This window comes from Natator depressus, chromosome 2, assembly GCF_965152275.1.
Source record: "Natator depressus isolate rNatDep1 chromosome 2, rNatDep2.hap1, whole genome shotgun sequence".
Lineage (NCBI taxonomy): Eukaryota > Metazoa > Chordata > Testudines > Cheloniidae > Natator > Natator depressus.
In genome coordinates, this window is record NC_134235.1 from 163,817,884 (window position 1) to 163,839,510 (window position 21,627).

Genomic DNA, 21,627 nt, shown 5'->3' on the forward strand with positions numbered 1-21,627 from the left:
TTCCCCTGGCCCCTTTCCTTCTTCTCATTTCTAAAACAACTCAATCTCAATATAAATCGGTCTGATTTTCAGAGATGCTGAGCACCTCACTTTGATTTGACTGCCAGCAGTGTTCAGCACCTCTGAACAAAAATCAGACCTGGACAATGATTTTAAAAATAAGCCAACCTTCCAATATTTACCTTTGTTCTTTTAGTGGGCCTTGTCGCCAATACTCAGCCAAGTTAACCAACTGTCTGGCATACTTTTCATATGATGATAAAGGTTTGAAAATCAAGTCAAAGTCATGCATCATCCTTAGTATGCTGTTTTCCAACTGGGCCATGTCAGCTACACCAGAAGTTCCATTAGCAAAGAACGCCATAACTGTTTGGAGTAAGGCTCTTGTGGAATTCACTTGCTGATCAGCACTTAAAAGCAGCAACTCTATCCAAGGATTAGTTCTATTTAATGAGTCCTCAGTAATTGTTTCCCAGATGTACGGTTCCTTCTGCTGGTAAGTTATATTTTGGTTCATAAGGCTGGCAAAAAGTGACCACAGGTTGAAGCTTCCTTCAGAAACATTCTTCATTAACTTGAATGATTCCATAGTGACTTCTAAAACTTTAAGAAAGTCATCTTGGTTGTCTGCATAAGTCAGCAGCAGATTTAAGTCACGTTCACTTAAGTGATTTTTCCAGAAAGCTCCCAGAAAGAGATCAGCTACAGCTCTGATAGAAGCTTTTATTGCTGTAATGTTTCCTTTGCCCAAATAAGTAATCATCTCCTGAATTCCCTCCCATTGTTCTTCATTTATTGGATCATGAGTAAAATTTAGTCTAGAAGTTAAATGTATTTTACTAATAATATCATTAATTGGTACAAAAAAATCAAGAAGATCTTCTATTAGACTGGCAGTATCATCAGATGAGTTTATGCTTGCTCTGGTAACAATTGCAACAAGTCTTTCCAATTCTGCAGAATAATTCTGCCCATTTGCTAAAAACTCAGCAATTTCACCTGCAATATCATTTAAACCACTGAGTTTGCTCAGATTTGCGACCAATCTGGTTGATATGTTTGCAGTTCCAGAGCCATATGATCTGGAAAGCTTATCTCGAATAGACAAGTACGTCAAATCAAGAAATGCTTTCCCCAAATCTGCCACTTGATGGTGGTTTGAAAGCAGAAGCTCTGCAGTCTCAGTTTCAGTTAACTCTTCTATTGCATCATGAACAGCTCTTTGGAGGTCTGAATAGACCATCTCAATGTAGTCTAAGTTTTCCGTAGCATTTGAGTTGATAGATAGTTCCAAACAGCTCGCTACCTTTTCTGAAGCTTTCTTGGACAATGTCAAAAACTTAACAATGGCTTCTACTATTTTTGCTAGCTTTACAAATTCATTGCTTTCCCACAACGAGCCCAAATCAACAGCAAGCTCTGGAAAGGGGTTGTGAGTATAGTTAGCTCCACCGCTCCACGAGATGAGATCAAGTAATGTCTCTGTAGTTTCTATTATCTGCCTATTTTTCAAAGGAAACACCTTATCCACAGAGGCCAACAGTTCTGTTAAATTAGCAAGTACCATTTCTCGAAAAGTAGGATAGCTAACTAGGAAATCCTCGAAATGGTTGTTAAAAAAATTCATGAGGTTTCCCATTTCTGCAGAAGTTTGCCGCATAAACTGAAGAGTTTTAGAAAGATCTCTAATCAGCTGGGCAAAGTCACCAGGATTACTTGTATTAAATAACACATGATTCACAAAAGTAAACAGGTCATAGTTACTTCTGCTGCCATTTTTTACAGAAAAATCTTTAAACAGAACATTAAACAAATCCCTCATAAACTTAAGTCCTTTTGCACTCTCAAAATGAAATGTCCCATTTTCAGATATGGCTGCATCCTTGATTAGGTCATACATATTTTCTTTCAACCCATCAACTTCTTCCTTTAGATTAACAGACTGATCCAAGTTTAGTGGAGTTCCAATAGCATCTTTGGGGAATATCCTGCAACAGAAATATTGCTGATTGGGATGATGCAAATTATCATTACTGTAAGACTAGTTTAGGAAAATATGGAGTATTACTACCAAATAGAAAGATTACCAGTAAGCTATAATATGATTAATGTTTGGCTGTGGACTCTGGTCATCCAAAGGGACATTCTGGTTGCCCGATCAGGCCTTTTGGATGATGCCATAACAGGCATCTCAACAATGCAAAAACCCTATACTCAGTATTTTATAAATTAGTACAGGAAATATAGAGGCTTTGGGGATAATAAAGAGAAGAAAATGGTGGCTAGGGGGTGGGGAAAGAAATCGGTGAAGTACTATTAATAAAAGTATTACCCAAAATTGTCTAGCCACTTTGTGATATTGATTAGATATTGTGACCTCATTCATAACTGATTTATTCCAGTTTGACACGAGTGTAACTTCATTTCAGTTAACAGCCAGATTACCCCAACAAACTGAAGTCAACAGAGTTACAATGACATAAAACTGGAGGAGTTGTTATTTAGGCTATTGTATTTTACTTCTATTATGATGTTAGAGCAGAATCCTTTTAACTTTCTGTGTTATGCAAGCAGGGGACGGGGGGGCGGGGGGGGGGACGCTTTCCACATTTTCAAATTAAATTTTTAATCACAACTTGAATTATTGATGCCAGAAACTTTAAATTTGGATTATTATTCACTGAAGAAAAAAGCAATTCAAAACTTGAGGAAAAACTGGTGCAATAACTTTTAAGATACAAACATTTAAAGTTGGGAAAAATCCACAAGCACGTATTTTTTAGTTGTTTGGTTGTGAAATCAAACACAAGAAATTCAAAGTTTAACTTTTTGACATTAATTTGGCTATATTGAACATATGGAATTTTCTGTTCTTTTTTGTTTTGGTAAATTCATACTTTACTATATTACTCAGTTTTAGATGTTACAGTGTACATACTGAAATACAGAGGATGTGAAATGGATTTAAGTGTTGCCTCCACTTTTATCATGTGTGTGCTCGATTTTCCAGTTTTAATAGTGCATTGATAGCAGCTTTGGGATTATTTTAATTTGTACAAAAATAATTCCTCAAAACTTCAGTGATTCAATTATTCTGCATAAAATTCCATGAAAGTTCATAACTCAAGACTCCTTGCACTGGTATAGGAACAGTTAATTTTTTAATGAATTACTTTTATACTCAATTTGAATTTTAAGCTGAAACCATTTCAAGTATAGAATTTAAGAGGCATGTTCTATGTTTGGTCACCTCGAAGGCAACGTAGGTTAGTTTCAAGTATTTCCATATTATTTGGTGCAGCAATCCCATACCATTTAAAAATCAGTCCCTTTTTTCAGAGCAATACCATTTTTACAAGATACAAAACAGTGCCTTGAAATGTTTTGCACTATCATTCTTTCCAAATTGTGTATCCTAAAATCCAAAACTGTTACAGAAATTTAGATAAATAAAATAATAGCCCTGATCCATTAAATATAGTTTTGGTCCCAGATGTGGGTTTACTCACAGGTTCAGTTCTAAAGTAGAAGTACAATAAAATGTATAACCAAATTGTCACTAATATACAGTAGCCCTGTCTCTAAATGTATTTGGACACAAGGTTAATAGACAAACACACTCACCTCATTTCTGCAATTATATCCTTATGTAAGTTTTTTAATAAGACAAACATTTTGTTGTTATAATGTCCTCCAGAAGATGGAAGGATTATCTGTAAAAATTCTTTTATCATCTCCATTGTCCTGTTTTGGAATGAGGCGATCTGTTTTCCATAATTTTCATATTGTGCATCATCAAAAAACAAATCAATGAAGTCCATTATCTGAAGGTCTGTATCATTTAAGTTCAGTACCTCTTCTTCAGTAGTGAGGTCAGAGATCATGTTAAGCAGACTGTTCTGTAAAATCGTGTGAGCAACATGAACATTATTCAGCTTTTCCCCACTAAGAAGATCAGTAACAAATGAAATATCAATGTGATCTTCTTTAGAGCCATTTCTGAAGAGCTCCAAAAATTCAGTGATACCTTTGATAATCAGAACTATGTCATCAGAGGACTTTTCATTGGCCATAAGGACAACTAATGCATTTATTATTCTAGAGAAATTTTTATTAGTGTACTCGTGTAGCCAGTCTCTCGCAACTTCTTGAAAGTCCTCAAAGCTTCTTAGTAGAGTTTCTAGAGATGATGAATTAAACTGTTTCAATAAACTAGCAAGTGCCAATGAACAAGTTTTTCTGGCTGCTGCACTTAGTAATTGAACTTCTTTGTCTATCACAGAAAGTAAGTTCGGAACACTAAAATTGACTAATAAATCTTGTATGCCTCTCTCTTTATCAAGCCAAAGGGCCTCAAAGTTACCAATCAAACTATTATTTCTACTCAAAGCTGATAATGCTGTAAGCACCATGTAGGTTTGGTTTCCAACAGGAGACAGTGTGAGAAGAGGCTGGGCTGCAGAAAGAAGATAAGACAGGACATCTTCATTATTCAGCGCTCCAGATATTTCATTGGCCATGCTTTTTAAATGAGTAAGAAGAGTCTTTGTAATACACATTCCTGTGCTTCTATCCAAGTTTAGGGCATGATACAGATCTGCTAACTGTTCAAAAATAGCTTTGGCCATAGCCATCTCTGTTGATGTCATGTTGTTTAGTGCTTCTATGAGCTGTAAAGCAGCTTGTCTCTTCGGTGTGGAAGAGCAATAGACTGCAATGGTACTACTATTTCCAAAAGCCATAACATATACTGATAGCTTATTCCAAAATCCCAGTAGCTGTTTCAGAGCCAAACTATTTATGTTGTGGATCTCAGAAAGCTTCAGAAGAATGGAGTTCCACTCTTTGAGCTGATGAAAGAAGCAAGTCGCTTTGTAAGTGATCTCCCTCCGATAATCTTCATTAGAACATAGGGCATGTCCCCCTGGAGTTGTCAGCTTGAACTGCTCAAGTACATCAGCAATTGTGTTGTAAATAGATGAAAGATTTCTGTGTGCATTTAAGTTACAAGTCCTTAAAGCTGGGTCATTCTGAGGTGTCTCCGTGGTGAGGTTCCAGCAGGTAACTGCAGTCAGACAACTCAAAGCCTTTGCAGATTCCTGAGGCATATCAGCTACTACCTCCAGTAACTCTAGAAGGCGATCTATTTTATTGGATAAATCTTCCTTGGTACATATTGACATGTTTGCTTCCTGAGTTGATGTGAAAGTGTACACTTCTATTAGGGTATCAGTGATGTTTTTGTGATCCAAACGCTGTATAAGACTAATAGCATCAGGAAGAAGGTAAAGCACCTGTAATATATCATCAAGATCAGTCTCTTTAAATAATTGAGTCATTTGCCATAAGTTGGTCAAGTTCCAAGAACATGAATTGTTCTCAAAGGAATCTAACCAGCCTGTCAACTTGTCCAGAACAGAATTCTCAATGTACACAGTTTTGATCTTTTTAAAGAAATGATGCAGGCTTTTTCGGATTTCTTTGAGTTGATCTATTAAGAATTCTAGATCTTCATTCTCAGTGTTTTTCACCAAAGTTGTCATATGCTTTGGAAACCCTTTATCACCTGATCGTATCAGAAAATTGGTAAGGTTATAAGACTTTAAGATGTTTAGTGCCTTCCTTACTAGTTCCACATTGAGGTCTGCTGCTTTCATCCACGTATTCAGAGTTACGTTTTGCAAACTTTGCATATTGTGAGGCAAGTTTGACATAAAGTAACTAATCAGATGTTGAAAGGACTTCTTTAGGAAGCTCATATTTTTGTCTTGTGGAAGAGCTTCAAATGCATTTAGAAGATTTACAGTGTCCAGAGGAGATGAGCTATTTTGTAGGGGTTCAGAAGTTATATTCTTGAGAAAAAAATGAATTCCTCTCAAAAGTGCTACTGAAGAAGGCTGGAGACTCTGAGTCAAATTAAGGACTTCTCTTGATTTCTTGATGGCTCCAGTGATTAATTTAGTGAAATACATCTGTTCTGAGTCAGATGTATATGGTGAGAATCTCATTAAGTCTTTGACAATTGACTGAATTTGGCCCCTTGACACATTCAAGAGAGTAAAGATAAAGTCATGGGTCTGTCCATCATCTTTTGCAGAAAATGTAGGAAGAACTTTTAAAATGTTTGCTAGAATGCTGAAACAAACATCTGCACAATGTACAACAGAACCATTGAGTAAGCATGGAGGTTCTATGAGGTTAAAAGTCATGTTAACAATGTCCAGGGTATTCTTTAAGCTAGTATCAGTCTCATTAATGCTTCCCAGAAACGTCAACGAAAATAAAACACGTTTTGCATTCTCAAGGTGGGAGTAAGTGATGTATTTCTCACTGAGGCTACTGATAATATGTATCCATCTATTACAGCCCTCTACTACATTCACTATGTTATCCGAGGTTAGAAGAGGATTAAGATGAGACAGAACACTTATCTGTGAAACATTTTTCTCTTTCAAAATATCTTCCAAAACTAACTTGGTAACGTTCTGGAAAATGATCACACAAGACAATAGATATTGATCTTGGGATATATTTTTAAGGAATCCAGCAGTCTCTCTTAGGTCAGTGAGAACAGTTCCAAATTCTTCCGCAGAAAGTGTTAGAATATCTGAAAGTGAATACCCATTGAAATCTACATGTGTATCTCTATATTCCACTTTAGAACTCAATGGAAAGAAAACATCAAACCAGGAATCCAAAAACTCCCTGCTAACGTTAACCTTCAATAGAGATTTCTGCAATTTGACAGTCACATTTTCCATTGTTTGAAAAGCTTCCTCTAAATTCTCTCTTTTAATTGAGCTGATAACATTAATTATGTTGCTAAGTTTACTTATGAGACCACTTAGAGTCTCAAAGTCTTTCCATTCATTTAAGTTATAAGCTTCTGTTGTTATTTTCAGTAGATGTATTGCTGATGTAGTTTCAGCACTGATTGTAAATGTTGTATTGCACAGTTCAGCATGGGTTATATTTTCAAGGTCTTCAGAAAGGTGGTTCAGCCCATTCTGAAGATAACTGAAAAAATATAAATCCAACCCTAGTATTTCAGACATTTCTTCCAAAATCTCTGTCCACATCTGAAGCCAGGTAGTGGTGCAATGCATGGCAAAAGGCACATTTACCTCACTTTTGAAGTTTGATGTATTTGACAGAACTCTGACCAATGGGAGTACAAGTGAGTTGTGAACATCTCTTATTTGCCTCACAGAAAGAATGCTAGGTGTATACCAATCAGCACATTCATTATTTAACAAGCTTTCTGCTGAGATGTCAAAAAGTTGTTTCAAATACTGAAAGGCAGTTGTATGAAGCTCTGCGTCTCTAAATATAGTTTTAAGGTTGCCCAGAGTACTGTATACCACTTCTATCTCTTGTTTCCCTTTCTGTGCTAGAGACTGGGCCTGGAGCTCTATGTAGTTGTAAACTGTTGCTAACTTTTCACAGAGAGGTTTCTGGGTGAGACCCTGGAGGAGATGTATAGCTTCAGACAGAAAGTCAAAAACCTCACTCATGTTTTGGAAATCATGTTGAATTAGAGGAGATGAAATGTCTTCTGAGATCTTCTGGAAGAATGTTAGCACAGAATTATTGCTCTGGGTACTTAACTGATCAATGTTCTGGTGGACAAAGAAAAGCATTTGAATAAGTGAGGCTGCATTACTGTCCCCTACCTCTGGGATGTTTTGGTAGAAATCAGACACAATTTTCCCTATGTCTTGTACTTTCAATACAGAAGTTGTATTTGAGACTAGAATAGAAGAGACATTTCTCATAGCATGAATGGTGCTGAGAGCAGCAGTGAAATGTTCTTGAGTCAACACTCCAACCTCATAGAGATTCCTTATGAATTTTTCACTGAAGTCATTTACATAATCTATGTCTAGAAAAGTGAATTCAGGCCACTCTGTAAGGATTTTCTGGAAGAATTGCAAACTTTCATTAAGGACTTTTTGATTTTCCTGAAGCAAAGATATTCTAATTTTAGATAAGAACATCTGCAGCATCTCTATTGCTTCCATTGGACTTCTAAACATCCTATGGTCATGTTGATCCAAGACCTTTTTTACTACTTGCCAAAATACTTCCAGCTGCTCACTCTGCCAGAGCATTGTAAGAAGTTGATAATTCTCTAGTAGTTCATTATCGAGTTCAGAAAATATATGAACATCTGTAGCATCTGCCTTCATATTGGCAGAACTGTTAAGCCACATAATTGCATTAGTCAAGGCTATTTCTGTTATGGACTGGAAGTCTTGGAGGCTTGAGGAGGCTGAAGAACCAGGCATCAACATTTTTTGTATGAATTCTGAAAGTTGTAGAATGAAGACCAACTCCTGCTCCTCAAGAACCTTTATGTTCTTTTCCCTCTTCAAAAGCTCTTTGACAGATGTCAAGATCCTGTAACATTAATTGAGATATTTTTCAAATTAATCACCTATAGGAAAGTTACATCCCAAACCAGTTAAATGTAATGGTTTATCATACATTAGAACATAGCTATATTTACATCTTAAAATTGTATTTGTAAAGTGTATTTCATATGTACAAAGCACATTTTGCTCAATAGTGAAACAATTAAAAAACACCAGAATTGTAATACTTTAACTGACAATCACAACCTATTTTAAAAAGCATGAAAAAAACAGTGCTTAGAAAGTCACAACACGTAAGTCCTCTGAATACAGTTGAGGTTAGGTGGCTCTGTTAAGAACATCTACTTCGACTGGCAAAGTTGGCATAGTCAAACATCTGCAGTTCAAGGAACTTGTATATTCTGCTGATGAAGCTAGCAATGCCTTGAAGCTCTACAGACTGATTAGCTTGATATCAAGGAACTTACAAGTACAACAGATAGAAAAATGTGTTTTATTTTCCACACTTTTTGAAGAAAGTGAAAGTTTTCAAGGTTTTTGCCAAAAACCAAAAAGCCAAAAATCTTTTCCTCCCCCCAACAGCTGAAAGCAAATAAATGTTTGGTTTTCGGTTTTTCAACAAAATCTTGAAAAACAACCATTTTGTCAAAGCCATTTTTCAATGAACATAAGTGTTGACAAAAAAAAAAAAGACCAGTTCTTCTTACAAGGTTGGTTAAAAAGAGCTAAGCTTTGGACTCAACAATCAAGGAATGTTGGGATCAGAGGATCTCAAGACATGGAGCTCCAACTCAAGAAACTTATAAATTCCATGAACAGAGCCAATAGAAATTATATGGTTTCCATACCAACAGAGTAGCTACACCACACCAGACACCAGGTTCTACGTACCTATCTTACTGTCACAATGCTCATTTCTCACCTTGCTTTACTGACATTTTTATCCCGCTAGACAAGTGCATTTGTTCCTGTGTGGCTGATAATGTGAGCCTGTGTGGCTGATCATGCTCCCAATGAATTGAACAGCAAAACTCTCTTACTGTCTTCAGTAGGAGCAGAATTCAGCCCTATTACTATGCATATAACAAAACAGACCATGTATCATCACTTTTAAGCAAACTCCTCATTCAAATCATTAGGGAGTCCTCCTTAACCACCAAGGGTACAACACAGGCCATGGGATGAGCAATGTGGTTCAGTTGTGGAAGCAGCCTTAAATTCTAGAATGTACATACTACTGAGTGCTCATCTTCTATTGCACTTATGCTCATTCTTTCTGTTTCACAGGTTAAGAAATAAGTCAATATTTAGCAGCCATACAGAGCAAGAAAACTGCATAATGTGAAACTAGGTTCACAGAGGGTGGAATATAATGTAGCTAATGCTTACCTACAGCCCTCAATTACTGTGACTAGGTTTACAGACACCACCAGGTATGTCATTTAAAATTTACTTTTCACAATTAAGTATGCCATTAATGTATTTAGAATCACAGAAATGCACTGGCTGCCCTGAATCTGCTCCCTGATGGAAATGCTATGTAACAGTGTTGATTAAATGGATTCTACTGTATCGTTCAAGTAGACATGACAGCCCTGTCAATAAGGCAACCAACTTAGTGGGGGGGGGGAAGAGACTCCAATATAATAGTACAATTAGTCTTCCAAGAGCCTGTTACACTAGTTAACATGTGGTAATATGAAGGCTGCAGAGGGCTGTTTTATTAAAGCTTTTGAATAGGGCCACAAAGATATAACCTTCTGTGATCCTACATAGGATAGTATTTCTTATTGGTAACATGTAGAAATGCTAACCATCTCCTTAAAATGAGAAAAAAATAATCTAATTTAACATTACAAAATATCTAAACTACAGGGGGAAAAAACCCACCATGCTGTTCTGGAAAACAGTGGAGGAAAGCATTGACATTGAATTAGTTTAACTTACCTGGACCATGAAATGAATGGGGAATTTGATAAGTTTTGCAGAAATGCTAAGTAACTTTCAGTGATGGCCTTCAGATTGAGCTGTTTTCCAGAACAGAGAGATGCTTCAGTATCATCTGCAGAGAAAATACATTTTATAATTTAAAAGGAGATGCATCATGCACTGTCTTGTAGCGGAGAGAAGCAAAGTGAACTCTGTTCAATAGGGGCCCTATCCAAATCCCCCTGAAGTCATTGCAAAGATTCTCACTGAGTTCAGCAGTTGGATCAGAAGAGACGAGAATTACAGCTACATTCTGTGATACTCCTACAGAAATCCAGAAATTATATTCTTCAAAGAAGAAAAGATACGACACTTTTAATAAGGGCATTTTGATACCAAGCAGCATTGAATGGTTTAAAGGACCATGATAGAGAGTCAATAAATATCAGACCTGCATAAAACACACCAGTGATAGCCAACTCATCACAGAAAGACATGAAGATATATTTTGAATTAAATACCAAGTGCAAAGCTACTGTAAAATGAAGATTGATTTTTATTATAGAAATATGTCCTGAATGTTTCCCACCAGCCAGGGGAAAGGAATTCAGCACAGCAGTAACTTTTCATTTCCTAGCACTTAAAAAAAAAAAAAAAAAAAAAAAACCTTATGAAATTCACAAGCACGCCCTGGTTATCCTGTAGAGCCATCACAGCTTCCACAACTCTGAATTCCATGTAATCAATCATCTTGCTTTGTGGGATACTTTCACATCATGCCAGGTCATATCATAAGTAGGATTTAAAAAAAAAAAATCCAATAATGTAGTACTTTTGGAGGGGGTCAAATTCTCTCAACAGCCTGCTTAGCAGCAGGGTATTCAGTGCTTATTTCTAATTAACTCTGTTTTTGTTAGAGCTTTGCAGTTCAATTGAGAGACACTGATTAAGAACTATTTGGAAAATGTGTCAATGGGCTGAGCAAACCGAGTCTTTCAAAATGTGTGCAAACATGGATGGTGAATTTAGGTGAAGGAACAGTGGCGGGGATAGAAATTGAAGGAAGCAGATGCCTGATATTAGAGTGGGCCATGTATTGGAGGTGCGTGGGGCTATCCTGAGCACTTTCAAAATCCAACACTAGAAATGCTGCGGATCTAACCGCTCTTACTAAAAAATAGTAACTAAAGCATTCACAGTACAGGTCAGACTCAGAAATAGATTTCCTGTCCAAAAAACATTTTCAAAAATTTCAGAATGCTTTTCTGCTCCACACCAAGACAAAACCAAGACCTACTGGAACAAAATTATGAAAAACAAAGGAGGCACTCCCACCCCAGAACTGCCAAGAGCCAAGTGATCAAGGCATTTACCTTGGATGTGGGAAGGAGACCCAAGTTCAAGTCCTACCTGCTTCAGAAAAGGAACTTGGAACCTGGGTCTCACCCATCCCAGGTGAGTGGTTGGGCTACTGGCTATTCTGAGATCTCAGTCTCCCTCTGACCAGAAATTCCATTCAGGTATTGAGAAACCTTCCTGAAAGTTTCGACGAATCAACATATTATGACAAAAGAATGTTTTGTTGAAAGATTCCCACACAACTTTAAATCACCCCCGATCTACTCTGGAGTAAGAGAGTTCAGAATCAGACCCTTGTATGTTCTGGATTTTTCCTCAGCTAGCAGTTTAACTACTGCTTAAATCATAAGAGTGAAAGCTTTCTTGAAAATAGAAATGTACCCATAATGAACCTGCCTGTTTCTTTTTTGAGTACTGTACCGTGAGAAGCATACAGAACCTTTAGAAGCAAAGAATTTGTTGTGGCAATAACTAGTTGTTTCCTTACTTGAATAACCTCTGGTGAAACCTTCTTCCTTGTTCACATATTGAGCTATCTCACATGTTCTCCTAACAAATGTTGTTAAGTCCTTCCAGTATGGGTCTTCCTCAAAAGCAAACCATATTTCTTCAAGTGTATGAATAACCCTGAAATGATCAAGGATATATCATGATCAGAATGTTGATTTTCTGAAGTAAAATTACTGGGTTGAGCACACACGGTTCTGCTGTTTGGTTAGAGCTAAATCCTGCTGTGTTTTACTTGTACTAGCTGTCCTACTGACTTCAGAGCAACTATCACAGGAGTAAGGCAAGCAGGGCTCATGGCCAGCTTCTGCTCCCACTGGCATCAAGGGCAAAATTCCCATTGATGTCCATGTGAGCAGAACTGGGCGGTTGTCTTTAGTGCCACACAAGTTGTTGATCAGATGGAAAAAGTACAAATAATTAAAGAAATACTAACAACTAGTTTATCTCAAAACATGACATGTTCCAGTCTGGGAGGGAAGTGCATCTTCCTGATTATAAATACCTACTTTATATTAATCATCCACCACTTTGTCATTAAAAAAAGAGAAATCAGTCAAAACAATAGCCAACATTCGTGTGTGTCCTGCATAAAAACAGCGCTTTGTAGAGCCAACTGAGGTGACACATGGGCCCTCTGTTTGTCACGCTCTATTGCCAGGGTTATGCTGTAATTATCTGTGAGGCTGGTGATCAAATGAGAGAAGCAAACAAAACACCCCAGTCAATTTCTAATTCATTTAGAAACACATAGGGGGCAAAAAATCAATTTTCTAACAAATGGAAAACAAAAATGAGACAGTAATAAATTATCGAATATCTGAAGGCTAGTACAAGCAATGGGCTTGTTCCTGCTGCCATCTAAATCAATGGGCTTTCTGGCAGCGACTTCAATGGAATTAGGTTTGTGCCTAATGGAGACTTAAAAAATAAACCAACCTCCTCTATAGCACAGCTTGATGATGCAAATACTTATGCACAGGAGTATCTTCATGCAATGGATGGGATGTTACATTCTTAAGTATCTGTAGGGCTATACTCTCAGAAAGTACCTGACAGTAACCATGTAGTATACATGCAACTTTATTTTAACAATGTTATGCCTAGATTTAACCTTTGAGAGAAAATATAAAATCACTTCATATTTAAGCAAGTTTTCTTGATACAGGGCTGGATTCTGATCTCATTTACACTAATTCCACATCGGTGTAACTCCACTGATGTCAGTGGAGTTTCTCCCCAATTTAGATGCGTGTGAGAGAGAATACAATCAGGCCCTTTATATATAAAAACATGTACGAGTCATTACAATGAGAGGAGTAGCTGCTCCTGACAAGAGCGGAAATAGACATCCTCCCCAGATGGTGTCTTTGTGCTCAGCAACTGATTAATTTTACAGAAAGCAGCACTATTTTCAGTGAGCTGCTGTTCTATTTCTTGCCATCCCAAATATTCTTCCATCATTGAATCTGGCAGGCTCTGTTCTCCACGAAGTACTTTCTGCAAAAGTAGGACCTTTGAAAATAAAGAAAGCAATAGTTTGTAAACCAGTAAGCTATTGAAGGGGAAGATGCTTTTTTGAGACTTGGGCCCTGTCTCGTATACTAATGTAACTTCATTGACTTCAGTAGAACTATTCCCAAATTATATAGGTGTAGGCAAGATTGAGAGATGAGAATCAGGGTCCTCAATCTGTTCTCCTTCTGGGATATCCTGGCAAGGTGGCTCATCCAATATTGTCATAGGTACACAAGATACATGCAGGGATTGTATGAGTATTACCACAAATTTATTATAAATAGTTTATTGAAGGTACTTTACTGCTCCAGGCCATTCTGAAAGTACAAAATGAAGTAAACTGAGCATGCACTTCAGGTCTTAAATTAAATAAAAAAAAGAAAAAGATATTTATAAACACTTACAGACTCCTTTATTGACTGAATTTGGTTGCTTAACTCGAAAGTCTCATTTGGATAGTTCTGATGGCACACAAATCCCGCTAAAATTTCTCTGACTTTTAAGTCCTGTGGAAGCTGAACAGCCTTCTCAAACATGGTGAACAGATCCTGGCATGTACAGGACATGTTACTCATCAAGATCTAAAATGCAATTGATACACTATTACTGTGAAAATGGGAGGTTGATTTAATTCAACCCTAGCCATGTCACCCCATGACTAGAACATCTAAAATAAAAAGTAAACTAAGGCCAACAGACAGAATGGTGAACCACTTATTTTAGCAAGCATGATCTATGCAAGGAACAAAAAGAAACCATTTTTAACCTGTAGATTTTACGCACATTGTTTAAAGACTATGAATTAAGTAATGACTTGCCTGTTTTAACTCCAAAAAGAGTGCTCCAATGTCTAGATGCATGAGCCCATCTCTTTTAATAAAGGGTGTCATTTTTTCCAGGTTATGTACAATTTCTGTAAGACATTTATACATTTTTTCAAGAAAAAGGAAATCATAGAATCATAGAATATCAGGGTTGGAAGGGACCTCAGGAGGTCATCTAGTACAATCCCCTGCTCCAAGCAGGACCAACACCAACTAAATCATCCCAGCCAGGGCTTTGTCAAGCTGAGCCTTAAAAACCTCTAAGGATGAAGATTCCACCACCCCCATAGGTGAGGGAATATTTATCCCTGTGACTCAGAATGTGCAGTTCTTTGATGTGCTATAAAAGAGACAAACCTACCTTCTGGAATATGCATGAAACACAACATAATGTAAGTGTAATATCCCTATATAGGGCTCGATTATGTGTATTGATAGGAAAAGCACAAGGAGCCTTCTCCATCCTCCTTTGCAGGAGGTGTATATACAACTGCACTCTTTGCACTCACAGAAAGCAAGGACTACTCTTGACTAGCATCCACACCAAGCAGGTTGGGAGGGAATGAGTCCAAAGCTCTGCTTCCACTCGTAAATCCAGCCAGCACTGCTGCCTCTGTTTGGCTGGAACACGTACCTAGCACCTCTGTGGCACGATAGCCATGCTCTCCTGGAGCTCTGGGAGACCTTGTGCAATGCCCAAGCTCCCAAGCCTCTATGCTAGCTGAAACACTGGATCTGTACTACATGAGAGTCCTCCAACATTCAGCCATCTTCCTCGGGCCAGCTGCTCTGGCTTCCAGACCTCTTTATACTACTGGAGCTGTACAAAGTCACCCCAGTACCCCCCAGAACTGGGACCCGAATGGCCATATTGTACAGTGCAGTGGGCTACAGAAAGCAGTTGCATTCAGATTCCATTCCCTGCAGTTCTCTTCTCTGACACGAGTTACACTGGTAGAGCTCCACTGACTTAAATAGAGTTCCTGGTGATTTATACCGGTGCAAGAGGAGCATTGGACTGTATGACAACTTCTGTGATTATGAGTACTGTGTACAGGGGAAGCTGTATTACTGATGGGCATTTAGCCACCAAGCTTTCATGAAATAGTCAGTCCCTAAGCACTACCTTAGGGCTGTGCCCTTACACGTGTTCTTCTCAAAGAAGCAACAGCCTTTCCTACACCTTAAAGAAGTTAATTCTCCAAATCCTCAGACGGTAGAATCAACATAGCTCTATCAGTATCGGTGCAGCTTCACCAATTACATCAGGATCGGGCCTAAAATATTTCAAATTAATGCATCTGAAAAAAAAAAAAAGTACAGGCATGACCCTGAATTTCTTGGAGGTTTGGGGCGCACAAGTAAGTCAGGACTATGACTACTACTACAGGTTATTTTTATTACCACAGCACATGTAATTATTTTTATTGCATAGGAACCCCAGTCATAAGGACAAGGACCCTATTGTGCTGGGTGCAGAATACAAAACAAAAAAAGACTGTTCCTGCCCTAAAGAATGTTTATTCACAGCTTGCAAAAGCCAATTAGCAATTGTTTTAAATTAGTTTATGGGCCTAATCCTGATATTGCTTACAATACGTCAGTTTTACAGTGGTTTCACTCCACTGACTTCAGTGGAGTTATCCCGATTGGTAGTGGTGTAACTGAAGTTAGAAATATAAAGTGCCTGATTCTGAACTAAATTTCGTTTCTTAGAATTGTGCTTCTACTTTGAAAAGCGATTATGTAAAGAAAGCATTTTCTTCCTCACCAGGTCTGCTCCCTGTTGTGCGCTCAGAGTCACGTTGCCTGTCTTTAGTAGCTAAAATACATTTTCACGGCTTTTCCCCGCACAAAGCCAACACAGCTAAGACATTGACTTGAATTATACTTTTTTCTTGTGCATCAGTAAGAGAGCAGTGTACTGAATTTCAATTACATCAGCTACAAACCCACTAATGGTAACAGTAATAGAGATATCACTGATGCTATAATCTGAAGAAATAGCCACTATTATCACTGAGGGTATAATGTGACCTGTAAAACCTTTATATCTGATAATAGTGCAAAAGAAGGAAACTCTTGACTCTGGGAGCCTTCCTTGATTTTGCAAACAAACACTTTTATATGTAAACTGAGCACATGTGATTTGGAAGTCATTGAGACAATATAATTATACCTATTTTACAATAATTTTTCAGACTAGAACTGCACTTCAAAGACACTGAAAGTTGATTAATTAATGTAGCACTTAAAACTGACTAATGCAGAATCACTGAAAATACAAAAAAATCCGACATAGCTATTTACAGTCATAAAAGAAATACTCTAAATCTGAAATGTTCGCACGGTATAGGCAGTAAGAAACACAGTTATCAGATATAGCCCACTGACAGGGAAAAGACTTATAAAACAATAGAGATGGGCCTGAGCCACAAAGGTCAGAGCCGAATCCAGATCTAAACTCCCCATGTGTGTTCATATCCAGGGTTTCGGTACAGCTACACAGGTAGAGACCCAGCCACAGACCTTGGACTAGGATCCAGATCAAAACACAAAATTGCGGTCAAGTACAGGGTTGTTCAGATCTGGAGATCTTGTTCAGATCCACTTTTGTAGGAGACAACATATTTTATAAAATTACAATTATTCACCTCTTCATGAATTTAATCCTTGAAAAACAGAACATATCCTACTACATAGGCATGTGTTCATCAGGATGAAAGCAGATTACTGATAGAGCTATACAGTTACTTGTTTACTAAACTTGTAGAATGAAAATGTGTGTGTATACATATACATATATAAACACACACACACACACACACACATACATATATATTGTGCTTTATCATTAAGAGGAATGAAGTTTGAAAAACTCTAGAGACACTGGAAATATATTAGCGTGGAATGTATTACACAGTCTAAATACTTTCCTAGATGAAGAATGCTATTGATAAATGCCATGGCAGCCATTTGAGAGCTGGTGAAAAGTAACTACAGTGCAGCTTTACCTTTAGTGAAATATAATTTTTGGATTATTACATTCCTTATAGCTCCATCTACCAGAAGCAGTCTCTTCATAACAGGCCATTGAGGCAACCTCTGAATCACAGTCTGCAGTTTCTCCAGATACAGGTTTCTGTTGGCAAAAAGAATGATAAAAATAGAATGGAAAGTTCAATGTGTCACCAAGAAGGATGCAGTACTGAAGAATGACCTTATTTTTGTAGTGTATTTATCTTCATATCATGTATTGTGTTTGCAGATGTGGTACATCTTGATTTTAGTAAGGCTTTGGACACAGTCCCACAAAAATCTAGGGAAATGACATATAAATGAAATTACTATAAGGTGGGTGCACAACTATTTGAAAGACAGTACTCAGTGGTACTCAAAGTCAGTGGTTCACTGTCAACCTTGGAGGACTTACCTTGTGAAGCCCAGCAGGGCTCTGGCCTGGATCAGGCACTATTCAATATTTTCACTAATGACTTGGATAACAGGATGGAGAGTAAGCTAATACAATTTTCAGATGACCCCAAGATGGGAGGGGTTGCAAGTACTGTACTGTGGAGGATAGGATTAGAATTTAAAAAAGCTTGATACATTGGAGACTTGGTCTGAGATCAATCAGATGAAATTCAATAAAGACAAGGGTAAAGTACTACACTTAGAAAGGAAATCAAATGCACAACAAACAAAATGGGGGAACCAGTGGTTAGGCAGAAGTATTGATGAAAAAGATCTGGGGATTATAGCGGATCACAAATTTTATATGAGCCAACAATGTGATGCAGTTGCAAAAAACACAAATATAATTCTGGAATGTATTAACTGAAGTGTCATATGGGATTAAATTACTTTTCACATTTATTAAAGAGTCGAGGTGTTACCATTACAGCAGGTTTAATCCCAAAGCCATCCTTCCTCCCTTTTAGAACATTCAGGGGATGGCATTTTCCACAAGATATATTTTACTACATGGGTGTTCATGGCATTTTAAATGAAACACTTCTGCACATGGGGATCTTCAAGAGGCAGCTCCCCAAAAGGGGATTATGGGACAGAATGCATGGCTGGTACCTTCCAAGTTCTATCCCCAGTTCTATCAAATGGTTTTACATGCCACTTAAACAATTTAGTTGTAAGTAGGTAAATATCAGTATATCCAATTTATAAGAAGGGAAAGTGTGGTGCAGATTTAAGTTAGCCATGTTCACACACCAACAATGTCAGATGCAGAACTACAATATCTCTCTCTTCATTCCTCATCTTGTGCTTTATCTAAACACTATAGCGCCCCTCAGAAAAATTTAGCCTTCTGAGCCTCAGTTTCCCCAATCCATAAAATCTGGATACCACTACTTAGTTACCTACTTTTCTATGGCTGCAGACACATTAACTCCTGTATAGTATCTTTTTAAATTTTGCCTGTGGGAAGCAGTATTGCCCCCATTTTACAGATGGGGGAAACCAGGTCCCTAAAGCCTCTGTTTGTCACAGGTAACTTAGCAGGGTTGTATTTTAGCTTGTGCCATGAATTTGGAATTCTTGAAATGAATGAGCAATCAATTCTTTACAGAGCTGCAAGCATCTGTTCGCATGCGGTCTGTTTTGAGAATTGTAGGCATCCCTAAAGCACCAAGGTGGATTTCAACTAGCCCAGTGACTGATCGCTAATAGGATACTTCTATTGGACTGGAAGAATATAAAATAATATTTGTACATTAAAATAGAAAGTATTTGCAGTGTTGCATGCACTACTCAAGAATCTCAGGGTAAGTATTATTCCTTTTATTCTTAAACTTGCATAATTATAACAAGAGATTTAGAGCCTGATCCTGCATACACTTATGTGCATGAATAATCTCGCACGTGAGTCTATGGAACTACTTGTTTGAATAAGATTACTGTTTGTGTTTGCTGGTATTTGTACTTGCATGTGTTACTAGGTATAATTTTAAAGATTCAGGCCTCAATTCAGCAAAGCACTTAAGCACATGCTTCAGTATCATTAATTTCCAATGAGTCTTCAGGAAGTGCTTAAATGTTTTGCAAAATCTGTTTTTAGGTGCACTCTTTGGAGTTCATGCATTTTCTTTTTTCAGCAGGTGGGTTCAATTTCAGATTCTTTATAGTTTGAGAGTATATAATGGCTCTGAGATAAAAATTAAAAAGTAACAACTCAAAAAACAACCCTCACCACACCTCTAAAGACACCCAAATAAAACAAAATCAGTGCTTGAAGATTCATTGGAATGCTAACATGAATATTCAAACTAATCTCAGCTTTAGATGGTGAATGTCAGAATGAATTCTTTTGCCTCATGATCCGTTCAGGCTACAGAATGACGCAGTCTGTGGTGTTTTAGCAAACTCACAAGTCTCAGCAACATTAAGGGAGGAAAAGAAAAAGTTTTGCACTTTTGGAATTTACCTTTTTGTTCAAGAGAGAAAGAAAAAGAATGAGTCTCTCTCAAGGTTCTTAAATGGCCTTGTCACAGGATAGCTGGTCTGTGCAGACTGAGCCAAGATGCCCTGGACTGGAGTAGGTGAGCCTAATCCAGCTAGTTAAAGAGGCTGGGCTACACCTGAGCCTATAAAGGGCTGCTCCTCTTCAGCTGGGAACAGACAGTGCCCTGGGGAGCAAAGCCATGCTGGAATGGAGCTAACTCATGGGTCCCTGGAACAAGGAGCTCAAGGAAGCAACCCCACAGCTGTGGCTCCAGGAGGGGAGCAAAGCTGGAGTGCCAAAGACCCCTAGTAGTGGTGGCCCTAAAGCCTGGGGGCCAGGTATTGAGTTGAGAGTGTGTTCTGTTTGTTGGTTAACCTTGGTTATAAAAATAAACCTTGACTGAGAGTGGCATGACCACACATGCTAGAGTTGGGAAGCAGCAACAGGACCCGGTGACAGGTCCCCATTACCTTTGTATTGAGCACCTCGCAACCTCTCCATTAGGTAGGGAAGTACTATTAGCCCCATTTTACAGATAGAGAACTAAGGCACTAAGGGACCAAGGAAATTGTCCCAGGTCACATAATAAACCTGGCATGGAATAGGGGACTTGAATCCACGTCTCTCAAGGGTCAGGCCAGTAAACTAACTACTGGACCATTCTCTCTCTCTCAGATTACCCTCCTTCTCTTAATCTAGAACAGGGGAAGTCCAATTATTCTTTGTCAAGGTCCAAATTTCTTGGTCAAGGTATAGTCAGGGTCTGGACTACAGAGAAACATTTTTCACACTGCAACAACAATAATAAGTAAATAAAAAGATTTCACCGTCCATTCAAAAGTGCCTGGCGGCCTGCTTATTGACCTCCCCTGATTTTGAGTAATGAAGCCATTTCATGAGAGAATAAAATTAAACAATTTGGTTTCATCTATACACAGACAGACACATAAAATTCCTTTCCTAACGAAGTACTTCAAATAGTGGTACTGATGTTGGGCACAACAATTCCTCACATATAGGGCTCTTCATGTTCAGGTTTTATGTTATTTAATTTTTCCCGTGAATTTCATGGTGTTTATTACAACAACAAAAACAGGTGAAAATTGATGCAAAAAAACCCTTATTTTTTCTGCGTAAATATTGGCATTCATTTTGGTGGACAGAAGGATGTGAAAAAAAGTATTTAGTAGATTAATGGTTTGATGAACGGAATACAATGTGGTTTGCTGCAGAACTAAAACAGAACTCAAAACCCAATGCCACCTCTGAGTTTAAGAAAACAATCTCTCTCTAATCCCCAATAAAACTTTTCATTTGAATAAACAGTTTACTGTTTCAGACTTACATGTATTAGCCTATACATATTTACATTTAATAATTGGGCCACAGCATTTGCATCGCGTACATTCAACTTCACCCTTTTCTCCTGTTTTGTTTTTTTTTTAACTTTTGAATACTTCCTGGTGTTCTGAAATGTATTCTGATACAGATTTTTGTTTTCTTCACATTTTAGTGTGTCAAATATTTAAACTGTTATCTGCTAACAGCTTGAAATCTGTGCATGGTGGGCATGAGATTTATCTGTACATTCAGATGTGCACACTTAGAGCTTGAATGAGTGCCTGTTTGTTTACTGTGTGTATCTTCTAAACTAATA

The 21,627-nt window shown here is 37.8% G+C and overlaps 1 protein-coding gene across 1 annotated transcript in view; it reads right to left on the reverse strand.

Moving 5' to 3' along the window:
- Positions 1-21,627, reverse strand: part of ABCA13 (ATP binding cassette subfamily A member 13) — a 291,776-nt gene that overhangs the window by 219,940 nt on the left and 50,209 nt on the right. The window contains exons 11-18 of the mRNA XM_074945249.1: positions 17,527-17,654; positions 14,507-14,601; positions 14,093-14,269; positions 13,480-13,685; positions 12,151-12,290; positions 10,323-10,437; positions 3,625-8,400; positions 183-1,988 (exon numbers count right to left, since the gene is read on the reverse strand). Of these exons, the coding sequence (XP_074801350.1) occupies positions 183-1,988; positions 3,625-8,400; positions 10,323-10,437; positions 12,151-12,290; positions 13,480-13,685; positions 14,093-14,269; positions 14,507-14,601; positions 17,527-17,654 (7,443 nt within the window). The remainder of the gene's footprint in view (positions 1-182; positions 1,989-3,624; positions 8,401-10,322; positions 10,438-12,150; positions 12,291-13,479; positions 13,686-14,092; positions 14,270-14,506; positions 14,602-17,526; positions 17,655-21,627) is intronic.